Source organism: Corapipo altera, unplaced genomic scaffold (assembly GCF_003945725.1).
Source record: "Corapipo altera isolate COAL_440 unplaced genomic scaffold, ASM394572v1 61411, whole genome shotgun sequence".
NCBI lineage: Eukaryota > Metazoa > Chordata > Aves > Passeriformes > Pipridae > Corapipo > Corapipo altera.
The window spans coordinates 14756607-14769747 of record NW_020884875.1 but is presented as its reverse complement, the minus strand read 5'-3'; the positions used below and the strand labels follow the sequence as shown (position 1 = coordinate 14769747).

The 13141-nt window shown below is 37.4% G+C and overlaps 1 protein-coding gene across 3 annotated transcripts in view; it reads right to left on the bottom strand.

Annotated features, from left to right (window-relative positions):
* Window positions 1-13141, bottom strand: part of SMARCA2 (SWI/SNF related, matrix associated, actin dependent regulator of chromatin, subfamily a, member 2) — a 118950-nt gene that overhangs the window by 45059 nt on the left and 60750 nt on the right. For all 3 annotated transcript variants that reach the window (XM_027634408.1, XM_027634410.1, XM_027634409.1), the window contains 8 exons: window positions 11852-11918; window positions 11169-11279; window positions 9516-9758; window positions 9094-9207; window positions 7747-7854; window positions 5436-5522; window positions 4484-4530; window positions 2900-3066 (listed from right to left, as the gene is read on the bottom strand). In XM_027634408.1, the coding sequence (XP_027490209.1) occupies window positions 2900-3066; window positions 4484-4530; window positions 5436-5522; window positions 7747-7854; window positions 9094-9207; window positions 9516-9758; window positions 11169-11279; window positions 11852-11918 (944 nt within the window). The remainder of the gene's footprint in view (window positions 1-2899; window positions 3067-4483; window positions 4531-5435; window positions 5523-7746; window positions 7855-9093; window positions 9208-9515; window positions 9759-11168; window positions 11280-11851; window positions 11919-13141) is intronic.

Sequence of the window (13141 nt, the reverse complement as noted above, 5' to 3'; positions counted from 1 at the left end):
CCTCTCTAGCTTTGATTAATGCCTTCTGGCTGTAACAGCATTAAATATTTTTAAAAGCTACTTATATAGAGATTTATCAAAATATCACTGTTTGCCTTCAGAGTCATAATTAATACCAAAGGACTGAAAATTCTTAAAATGTCCTATTTTGAGGGTGATATATGTACAGAAGATGAAGCTTTTTTTATTATTACAGTGGGTTGACCTCAGCTGGCTGCCAGATACACCCCCTTACCCCCACCAACTCAACAGTACAGAGGGAGAAAATAAGACAGAAAAGCTCCCATGCTGATAAAAAGGCAGCTTAGTAAAAGTGAAAGGTGCATATGCCAGCAAGGCAAGAAGAGGAATGTATTTACTACTTCCCATCAGTAGCCAGATGTCCACCCACTTCCTGGACAGCAGGATCTCAGCACTCATAATGAGTAACTGGGAAGACAAATATCACAACAAGGAATGCCCCTGCATCTTCTTCCCTCAGCCTGTATTGCTGTTTGCATCCATTTTGTCAGTTTGGTCAGCTGTCTCATCTGGGTCCCAGTTCACCTTCAGCCTACCAGCCTCCGAGGTGGAGGGGTGGTTTGCAGAGAAAGCTTTGACACTCTGGAGTGCTGCTCAACAACAGCCAAAACACTGGAGTGGTATCACTGGAGAGTTATCAACCCTGCTAAACCACAAATGCAAAGCACAGCACTATATGGGTTGCCAGGAGTAAAGTTAACTCCATCCCACCCAGAGCCACCACAAACACACAGCCAAACTGCTGGCCCACTGAACCTCTTAAATGGGTAAGGTACCCACATCAACTGGGTAGAAAACACTCTAAATGAGAAGACAGCTGGACAGAATCTAAATAAAGATTGCATTCCAGTATGGTAGATAATTACAAAATTGGAAAAGCAGAAAAATGGTCCATCTAATTTAATGAACTACCTGGAAAGTCTTAAAACAAGGAGGTGTATTTATCATACCACATCTTGCTGTAAACATCCTGGCATGAAAAAGAATGCATTTAAAACCACACGATGTAAGGTTATTTAAAACATTTAAAATGTAATATAATTAATCTTTCTTGAATGGAAGCATTAAAACACCTGCAGGCCAGAGGTGTGAAGAGGGCTTTGTTAGCACGCTAGTATGTTCTTCGGACAGTTTTGACAAAGACATTCTGCGGCAAACAGGTTTAAAACTCAGGTGGGATACCCTATTTTCCTTTTACAGAATTGCAGAATCAATCACAAAATCAACTAGGTTGGAAAAGACCCCTGAGATCATCAAGTACAACCTTTAATTGAACACCATCACATCAACTAGACAATGGCACTAAGAGGCACATTCAGTCTTTTCTTAAACACCTCCAGGTGACTCCACCATCTCCCTGGGTAGTCTATTCCATCCATTCCAAAGTTTAATCATCCTTCCTGTGAAGAAATTCTTCCTAATGTCCAACCTAAACCTCTCCTGGTGCACCTTAAGACTATGTCCTCTCATCCTGTCGCTAGCTGCCCAGTAGAAGAGGCTGACCACCATCTGGCTACAACCTCCTTTCAGGATGCTGTAGAGAATGATAAGGTCCCCTCTCAGCCTTATGTTCTCCAGGCTAAATAACTCCAACTCCCTCTGCCACCTCCTGTTTAACTTATCCTCTAGACCCTTTACCAGATCCATTGTCCTTTTCTGGACATGCTCCAGCACCTCGATGTCCTTCCTGAACTGAGGGCCCCAGAACTGGACACAGGACTCGAGGTGTGGCCTCATCAGTGCTGAGGACAGAGGGATGATCACTGCCCTGGTCCTGCAGGATACACTATTGCTGATACAGGCCAGGATACCACTGGCCTTCTTGGTCACCTGGGCACACTGATTGGTCATGTTCAGCTGCTTTTCACCAGTATCCTCAGGTCCTTTTCTGCTGGGCAGCTTTCCAGCCATTCCTCCCCCTGCCTGTAGCACTGTCTGAGGTTGTTGTGACTCAAGGGCAGGACCTGGCACTTGGCCTTGTTGAACCCCATACCACTGGCCTTGGCCAATGATTCAGCCTGTCCAGATCCCTCTGTGGAGCCCCGGCACTCTCCAGCAGACTAAACGAACATTCCCACTCAACTTGGTGTCATCGCGAATTTACTGAGGGTATATTTGATCTCCTCATCTAGAAAATCAATAAACATACTGAATAGTCAATAAATATACTGAATAAAGATACTGAACAATACTCCACAGTATTTCCAAATCATCTTTTCATTCAAAGGTAGTAAAACTTAACTACATATGAAGGAATCAAGGCTCCTGATTTTCCTGTGAAATTCACGAAGAAAGCTACAGGTACTGATTTACCTGTCCCTGAAATTCAGACTGTGGAGAATAGCAGTTGAACTTTAAATTGATAAAAATCAATGAATTCCACTGGAATGTAGGCACAGCAGCGGCATTACCATCTCTTATCATGAGAATATCTTCAGACAACTTAGACAGTGATGACTGATTGGGACTTTGTGGAAAAGAGATGAGCCCCTAAGCATCAAATTTCTACATAATCTGCATTTCATGAACAGACCTGAGTGCTCACCAAAACAATCCCTTAACCAAATAATCTGCAGGTTAAACAGATGAAAGAAAATACTGAAAATTACTTAACTCTATGAACAGAGACAAAAACGTATCTTGCTCAGTACCTTGTCTGGAAGAATAAGGAAAATTCCAGTAAATTGCAGCTTAAGGGTCTACTGCCATAATTTCATGATAAATATCCTTGCAGATTTATAAAGTAATTTTTTGAACCTGTTTACACTTTTGTACAGTCACATCACAGCACTAGTGTGCTAGGAAGACACCATGAAGATAACCCAGGGCTTCCATGCCCAAACTAATGAAATTATCCTTTTTTTTCCATTTAGCTTACCATCGAGACGCAAGTAAAGGAAATTTCGAAATGCAAAGTAGTCTTCCATAATGGTCATTAGTGATGTCATTTGACAAAAAAGAAGCACACGATGGTTAGTAGCTCGTAACTTTGGTAGAATGCGATCGAGTAGCTCAAACTTCCCCGAAGCCCGATAAAGTTCAGCTCTGTTGAGAGAAGCAGCACAGTAAATGCCAGAATGAGCCTACATTTAAAAGTTTGCAGTCATTATCGTGTCAGACTATAAAAAAGAGACTAATTTACTTAATCCAAACAAGATTATAGCACCTTTCTTTCTTTAAAATTGCTTATGATGATTAAAATAAAAAAATAAACACAGATGTGAATTCCCGTTTTCCTGATTTTTCTTCAATTACAAAAACTGTGCAGACTTTCAATCACACAGAATTCAATTATTTTCATTACTTATCAAAACAAACATTATTTCTCACCTAGAGAAGCATTTTACCAGTTAAAACATTCACCTCCTAGTTTTGTTTTCAACTGGCATTGAAAACAACTTTCAACTGCAACTGTAGTTGCAAATTGTATTCATCAGGTACATGTTGGAAACTCCGTTTCCACTCAACTATTATGCATATGGAAGTGAAATATTGCTAACTGAACTAATATACAGAGGTAATAGAAGGAGTTTGACAGAGGATATACTCTTTAGCCATATAACCTTGGTGACACTGAACAGTGTTCAGTTACTTTGGTTAGCTGCCCTTCTGTCTCCTGTGCTAAGGATTGCAAAACAGGCTCTTAGCACTGAATCAACCCATAACTGAGAAAATGAATAAAAGTAAACAGGATGTCTAAATCAGCACCACAGTGATACACTTTACAAAAATAAATTTCATGCAACGTTTTTCTAACCTTGAGTCTGTACTTGCAAAATATGATGTATCATTAGTAATGGTATAAAGTCCAGAACATACATAGCCTTCTGATAGGCATAAAACTGTAATTAGCAAAAGACTAAACTTTTTAGGAGACAAGTATTCTGGTATACTAACTAAGGAGACAAATAGTCTGCTACAGCAGTTAAGGGGAAAAAAAGAAGAAATGTCATTAACATCTAAACAGGAAGCAAGACAGGTGGATGGTGCACACCCTCTGTTCAGAAAGCATCCATTAACTTGACAGTTGTACAAAGTGTCAAGAAAAAAAGTATATTTATTTCATTTCAGATTATGCAAAAAATGCTACTTTAATTTGAAATAAAGATGGTAAAGAGGAAAAAGTAGAAGGCAAAAGTAACGAGAGAGAAGAAAATCTCAACTGGTACTTCTGAAGAGTCATTCCAATGAATTTCAGATGGTATCTAAATTATTTCAAAATAAGGGGAAAGGAAGATAGTCTTTTCTACTGGTTATCCTAAAAGAGATGGAGGATCATGAAAAGATCCTGTAACACTTCTAGCACTACTTCTAGTGTGTTTTGCTTTACATATCTGCCCTGTGCCTCCTCTGCCTTTCTATAAGTTTGCTTGAGTTTGCTAGCATGCATCCTCCAGAAAAATGATGTGATCATTAGCTGCAATACAACACAATACAACATAGGAAAAACTGAAACAGTTACCCGTTGATGACACCATTTGAGTAGCCTAAATGTTCAGCGAAGGACTCCTGTAGAGTTATAAGCAATAAACATATTACAAACTACACAGGAACCAAAAATCTTGCATTCTTATGGAAATTAAATTAAATATATGAATGCTGGGGTTTGAGTTTAATGATGATTGTACTCTTGGAAACCACCTTGTAGACCCAGTGCTCTGCTTCATGTTTTCCTCTACTACTATTTGAAATTTACTGTCTGCAGAAGTAACTTCTGCATTTTATCAGATTACAAATACAGTAGAACTCTAATTAATTTATACTGATTACTAGAAGATCCATTTGCAAATTACTCAATTTATTTAACCAGCATACAAGAGAACACAGAGTGAAAACTACAATGATAATACATCACAGTAGGAACTTAATTATTCATTCATATACATAGCTACATTCCAGATATTTATGAAGTTTCTATAATTCCAGATATATTATATTTATGTACTTCAGGTCCTATTGAGAGATGCTATATAGATAGTACATTTTTTCTGAAAAAACAAGGTGGATGGAATAGGACAATTTAATTGACACTGTAAAAGATTAGCAGTCTTACACAGATTTAATTAGCAGTTACAAAGATTCTACACACGACATTTTGAAGTAGTGTCTATACATCACAAATTTAGCCTTTGTGGAGATCAAGTTGCTCTGGAATGTCGTAAATTTACAAAAAAACCTTCACGTTTTAAAAACACTGTTCCATAAGATTAAATGCTTTTAAACTAGACTTTGGATTAACAATAAAAAGCTGGGAGTTGTTGACTGTTGGTTGTTTTTTTCAAATGTGTCCTTTTCAATAAAAATTATGTGGACAGAGATGTTCCCTCCCACACACAAAAGCTTCTACAGCAGTTTTCTGTTGTGATAGCCACCTGAATAAAAACAACCCTCAAAATCAAACCGGTCAGTCTTACCTCAATGTGCTGAAACATGTATGGATGATTGCATATCTTTCTCAATTGCATGATAGTATTCATTAGAGTTTTTGCGCCACCTTTTCCCTATGGGTACAAACAACGCAAAACGAATTATTAATTTCTTAGCTTAAGAATAAAACTTTTGAAAATATTTTTATCCCAAACCTGAACACTGCATCACTAATTAAAAAAGAATCCTAATGAACAAAAAACAACACCCCCAAAAATAATTAAAAAAACCCCAAACAAAACAACAAAAATCCAGGAGCTATTGTGCAGTTGTCTTGCTATATAAATTCACCAGTCCTAACGATGCTCTGCAATGAAAAAGGAGGACCCGGAAGCAATCCATAAAGCGCATTATGTTTCTACCCGCAGTACTCATGGTGTGAAGCAGAGCATCCACTGTCCTCCTTATTTATACCGTTTACTTTGAATCCATACAAACTCCATCTGGTCTGAACCCTCTAACAGGAAACAACTCTAGCTAGACGCTTTTCAACTCCACAGTATTTTCTCCAGTCTGTTAACATAATGGGTTTCTCATTCTAGGCTACGTAAAACGCAGGGCCACAGGTGATAAAAAGCTAAAGATCACCAAATTCATGAGTCATCTTATTGTTAAAAGAAGCATATTCTCAAAACCTACACTACAGTTAACCTTTCTGTAGAACCAGGACACACATCAGGCCGTTGCGCTAGACCAAACTGTATGGTTACAACTAATTGCAACTGGTGAATAAAAGTTTGAGAACGTCTTATCATAGTAACACTGCCAAAGACTTGCCACTTTCAGATGCCAAATGTAATCAGAGTGGCAGCAATATTCCAAGATTATTGTATGACTAATTCAAATTGACTTTAAAAACAATTTAGCAATTTCAAATCGTAAAACTGGAGGAGAATACACTACTTGTCATAATATATACTAGTAATATTCCAGTCTTTTCTGGAAAGGACGCTGAAATCATAACTTTCATCTATGGTAGACATTATCCATTTGAAGGGGGCACTCCACACATTCAAAATTTGGTTTTGTTCTTTTCAAAATCCTCTCCAATTTGCTCCAAAATGCAGTTCGTATTTATTATAAATGTAATTCCCTAGAGCTTTCCAGCTTAATGAACTCTCTCTAATCTCAGCTGGGTCCAGGCCAGAGCTGCAGAAAGACAGGATTTTTTCCTAACACAGTAGTTGTTTGATCACTGAAGCCAAGTGGTCTTAACAACCACCTCCCTCTGCTGTCAACAGGTAGCAGGGATAATAGAGTTTGATGAAACAGCTAAAGAAAAAGATTATTTAAGAGAGGGTGGTAAGAGATGAAAAATTTTAGCTCCTTGGGGAGAGAAAGGAGAGGCAAGTGTTTAGAAGACAACGAAGGCAATTTGAACTGGTTAAGCATAAAGCTGGGTGGAGAAGCAGGTAGGACAAAATTGACAGAAGCTTCTAAGCAGGTGAAAGAAAGAAATCAGAAAGGGAAGAACACTCAAAGAAAATGAAATTTTTCGGACAAAATTAAACCGTAGAATTACATTAAAAATACAACCAAGGAACATAAATTAATGTCTAAAAGGTATTTGAAGTATGAAGATGAGTTCCAATATCCAGTGAAAAGAACCAGTTTTGTCTGGGCATCAACAACATATACACAAGAAGGTGCAAACCCAAACTGTTACACACTAGGTGTTCTGCAGTGCCTGTTCAAGATATTTCACATTTACTACAGTATTTCACATTTGTTATAATGTGGAAAGTTGATGAATGGTAATTTATTTACACTGTATTGACTGGATGAAGTCCCATGATGGCATAATCAACATTTACTAACACACAGTCTAAATCTAACTACATGACTTTGAATCATACAGTTCTCTTAAAGAACTTTGTCATCAACAGATCCTCTAAGTATGAATGCAAGTGTACAGCCCTAGCTGGCTGAAACAAGACTTAACCAATCACTCCGAAAGACAAGATGAACGACCTTCTGTAGCCACTGCTGCCACAATCACAGTTATTCAGGTACATTATTGAATTAACTTGGTCAAAGGAAATGTTGGGTTTTTTCTAACATTCCCTGTTTGCAGAAAGGCACTGCAACTACAGTGAATACAAGTAATATCTTCCCTTTGTGAAAAGAAAGCACGAGCTGCAGTCTTGTAACTGAAAAGTGTGCCTGACAGAGATTTCTTTTTCCATAAGAAACCTGCAGGACGAGCCTACATACTGATTTTATAAAACAGAAATAATATTGTTAACATGTTTAATCATAATACAGTATTTCCCACATATTTTAGTCTTTCTTTTGTACCTTCTTGTCTTTTTCAGAACCATCTGTAAGAAGGATTCCCTTGGCCTGCATGTGACGGTACAGGATCTTCTGAAGAGCTGACATATCACATTTGATCACATATTCCACCTAGTGTAAAACAAAAACCCAAGCATAAATACACTAATGTAACAGTATCAGTAAGATCTAACTGCAAATTCTTGCCACTCGAAAACACAAAACAAAGCAACTACTGATCTTTTATCTGCACCCTAACACCACATAAAATTTCTGTAACCAGCAATCCAACTGCAAGCACAGCAGTAAGCATCTCAAAAGATTATCTGTGAGTCACACTACCATGAGACAGTTGGATCCTAAGAATGTAACTGCAGGATTACCCAACGTATTTTTCCTTCATTCTGCAATTTTTAAAATTTAAAAAAGAATTAAAAATTAATTTTGTTTTACTTTACATTTAACATGTAATTAAAAAAGTATTTTGTGTTGACTTTATTGAGTTAAACATTATAAAAATATCATCACTGTATATGCAGCAAATAAGCATCCCTCACAGTATCTAATTAGCATAAGGCTTACCTAGGTTTTCGTAGAAGTATGCCATTTTCTCAATATCCACTAAAACACAGTGAATTAATCAAGTACTGTATGACCCCTACATTCAGCCTGACATGGTGTTCAGCTTTGTAAAACTGTATTTATTACAGCAGTTTTTAACTGCACACTAGATTTAAATACAGTAATACAAAGATTTTATAACCCAATTTAACCCATTTCTTTTTCCACTGCCCCATTTCCAGATTACAGTCACTGTGTTTTTATTGGCCAGATATAAAAACAATGACCTTTCAAATCAGAAGATAACTTTATGTTCTGAATTAAAAATCTACTAGTTAAAAAAATTGTGCAATTTCAAAAAGAAAATTCACACAATTTTTAGAATGATAATGCAGGACCAAATTCTGCCTGTTTCATAAAGTTAAGTAGTCCTTAGGAATTTCAGTGAACTAGCCATGGGAGCAAAGTTCAAGGAGTGCAAGAAGGATGGGACAGGACAGAGTCTTATCCTCAGTCTATGGTTGACTCACAAATTGAAACCAGACTCTATGGGAAGAGGCTGCATGTCTTACAACGATGACAACAAACGGAATTAAAGTTGTAAGATTGGTGAGGAATCCTGAGAATTCAGAAACTTCAGGTATTCAGGCTTCCTCAGTGGCCAGCTTCCTCTGAAGAGTTATAAACAAACCAATCACAGCAATAACAAATGCTAAAGTCCTCTTCTGAAAAATAAATCTGAAAAAGGAACACTATTCAATGCTTAAAAAGGAATATTAAACCCTTTCCAAAACTCCTATCATTGCAAACCTTTTCCGGCAGTTGAGACTCAACCTCTTTCTTCAATCTTCGCAGCAAGAAAGGTCGAAGTACTTTATGGAGACGACGGATGATCAGAATAGTTTCCTCCTCATTTAAGTCCACCTACAGAAGTTCAGAAAAGTAACTACAAGGCAACTTAGTATATTAGGCAATGTCATCTCTCACATAAAAGGTTAAGCACGTACAGTAATTATTTGCATCTTACGATCAAACTGACTCTGGGACAAAAATTACAGTGACATTAAAATTTTCTGGTATTATAAAAAAATACCAGACTTTTAGTTATCTTAACTCCCTAAGTACCAGGGAGAGATTTAAAACACTAATCCTTCAGTATAAGTTCCTTTCCGTTGTCAGAGGAGCTTCAAACTGGTTTGTTTCTGATCTTTTAAAACAAAATGCCACAGTACCCTTTCTCCAGTCATGGCAAATGGAGCATTGAACCACTGTTCAAAGGTGCTACAGCTCTTGAAAATGGTTGGGAGGAGGAAGTTGAGAAGAGCCCAAAGTTCAGGCAGTTTGTTCTGCAATGGAGTCCCAGTCAGCAGTATTCGCCTGGGGGCCACATAGTGAGTATTCAAGACCTGAGTCAGCTTGCAGTGATGGTTCTTCATTCGATGGCCCTCATCTACTATCATATATTTCCACCGAATCTAAAGGAAAAAGAAGAAAAATTAGCAAAGTTACAGCAGGTCAGACGTTGCCCAATTTCTCCCAACAGGTGTAGAACAAAAATATTTCAAGCCTGAGACACTAGTCACTCTCAGCTGTGAGGAAAGCCAAATCAAGCATTATGCAAATACCACTGTCCTTGCAAGCAGCAAACACAGAGACAAAAACTAGGTATGCTCAATCTGATGTTGAATTCTGACGGGAATGGTAACAGCAAACAGATTCTTTCCATTTCTGAGAAAGAGATTAGAATCAAGGCCAGAAGATGGTTCGCGGGGGAAAAAAGAGACCACAATAACTCCAAATAAATCTGTCTCCAAACAAGAACCTTGAAAGGGGACAAAGCATTTTCAGACGAAGTATCGTCACAAACAACAGCAACCCTGAACTTTCTTTCTTTTCAGCTAATCCTATATTTTCAATTGAGAACAAAGCAGGATAATTACAATCATCTCAGTTACTGCATTTTCAACTAAAGTTTCTACTTCTTAATATGAAAGTTTAAATGCAGTCACAGCAGATACTGAAAGATATTGCTCTCTCTTACCACCTGTACTACAACATGGATAGTCAACCCAAGTGCCACACTGACCATATTGACTACAAAGGCCTCGGTTTGTCCTTTCATAGGTGCTACCTAATTCCATTTCCCAGGACAGGTTGAGTGGCTGTCCTTCCTATCTTTCAGCAAGAGTGGGAAAAACCAGAGGAAAAGAAACACTCTGCAGTCTCAAGCTGTTTTCAAACACTCTGAACTATACTAAGAAAAGGCACTGCTTTTGTATTAGAGAGGACAAACAAGTAATCTAATTATGCAGTATGTAAGAGAAATAAAAGTTAAAATTAACAACAATGGGACAGGAGGACCATATGGTTTCTCTGTATAGCAAAATACTTCCCTAGTCTGTTTTGTGTGTACATGAAATAGTCTTACAGTACAATAGTTTTCAATTTAATTCATTACACTTGAGGCACACCTGTAGACAGTCAGCGACCGACAGCAAATTCATGATACTGGTAACTATTTAGTCACAAAGTCACCACATAGCTGGAAAGGCTCTAGTAAGAGTGAGCTTCAGGTCAGAAACAACAGAAAAAATTTAAAGTCGCTGCTGCAAATTTGGGCTATATTATACTATGCAGAGGTGAGAACAGTCATGTTCTTCCACGGACAGGCAGGTATATAGACAGAACTGTACAAAGGAATTAGTCCCTTGGCCACATTCAGGAAATTCCTTTTGTTCACACAGGGAAGAGCTGTGACCAAGAATGGTTAACTTTTACTGCAAGACAGAACAATGGGACCTTCCCTATAAAACAAAAATGTGTTTTGTGGTATGTACCATTGGAAGGTGTCTTGGTCTTGCTGTAAAGAGAGGATAGTCTATTACCTTAGCAAGGATATGTTTGTCCTTTATTATGTACTCATAAGTAGTTAAAAGAACATTGAATTTTCCACTTCGAAGTTGAGGAACAAGTGAGCGGCGCATTGCAGGTGTACCCTAAAAGAGAGAGAGAAGTTAATAGTTACTCTTTATTCTGATGAAGAAAATACTTTTTTTCTGAATTAGCAGACAATAAGTAACTACATCAACCTGTAATCCTATAGTTCTGTAAATAATACATTGATACGTTCCAGACTTCTTCAGAGTGCCTTCCCTAAACAGTTGCTAGACTGTAAAGCTGTTTATGGCGGCCATGAAAATATGTAGCCAATGGTCTAGCCTCCTTACAAATTGTTTGGTCATATCACTAGTACAGTAGGCAAACAAGAAAGTATTCAGCTATGTTTAAAATGTGAAGTAGTCATCATTTGTATTAGTCTCACCAGAAGCCTTGCAATGTGATAATTAACAATTTTATTCTGCATTTTTTACAGTTGTTTACAGTCATTTTCCTCTAGTCTTTTACAGTTTATTACAGTCTTCTTAAGTGTGTTTAATTTCATGCTTAGTACCTGACATACATCACAAAATCTAATGAGCAAACAGCCTAAATGCATGCAGAGACAGTAGAAAAACTGGCCCTAGTCTCATTCCTTTAATTCTATTGTCATACAAAAAGCAAATCAAACCTTGTACGATATCTTCACCACAGAAGGAGCCCATTTGTCAAATTCATATGTCCAATTGGATAAGGTCCTATCAAAGAGATTATAAAGAAAAAGTAACATGTTTCATCATTTGCAGGTCAAACTTCATAAATGTTTCCAAGTGGCTGCCAGCTTTTCAACACATTTTATGTAATCCAACACCACAAATAACAGTATATTTTTAAATATGCACTTTATATACTGTAATAAAATACAAGCACAAAAAATGTGTGAAACGTTCTTTCAGTTTATATTCAGGGGCATCTCTGAAACCAGTAAGAGTAGTGTTTTACATGCACCTTTGTATTTTGGAACATACTAAGAAAAAGAACAATTACTCTGAAAAGAAAAATAGATTCGTAAATTCTTTTATATTATTTATGATCCAAAACCATCAGAAGACAACAGCAAAAAATGACCTCGTGGTTTTTCAGCTGCTTGTGGGTTTTTTTCCCCTTCTTATTGGACCTCTGATGGCAGCAATACTAGCTATTTAGAAAAGGCAGAGAAAGGCAGCTTTTGAAATGTATGCAAGAAAGAAGTTTCAGCTTCCCTCTTCTAGAAACATAAAAAATCATTACAGAGTACTTAAGAGAAATTTGGCATTTTTACTGTACTTGTGAAAACTGACATTAATAACACTTTCCCTTTATTTTTAACTTTGTTTTACTTTATAGATCTTCTCCCAGATGTTTCTTTTCACACTAGAGCTCATAATTCATATTCATATAATTAGGCACAGCTGTGGCATTTATCTTAGTCAATCAGTTGCTACTGCAGCATTGCCAGAAGGCAGGACACCTCAAAAGAAATCAAGAGATGACCACAAATCAAATTATTCCTAATCCTGCAACAGATTTACACATGCAGCACAACTGGAGGACAAATCAGCTAGTGAAAAGGCCAGGGAGCTTCTGCACATCAATCAAGTCACTTACAGAAAAATGAAGCAAACAACCCCTCAGTCTCCTACATTTGTTTTGCAGTGCCTTGCATTTTTTTATCCAGATCACTAAAACCCACACCACACCTTCAGAGAAAGAAAAATGCATTACAAGTCATCTATAAAACAAGCATCATCTTGGAAAACTAAGGAAAAGCCAAAGGGGGACAGCACAATAAACACTCATCATCTGGACACCTGACAAAAGTGTGAATGTCAGTCGTCGAGGCTATATATATCCAGGGCTAGCTATATAGCACTTAAAAGATCATCCAACCTCATTAAAGCAGGCTTACATGGTATCAGATGAAGAGCCAGACGTTTAAAGA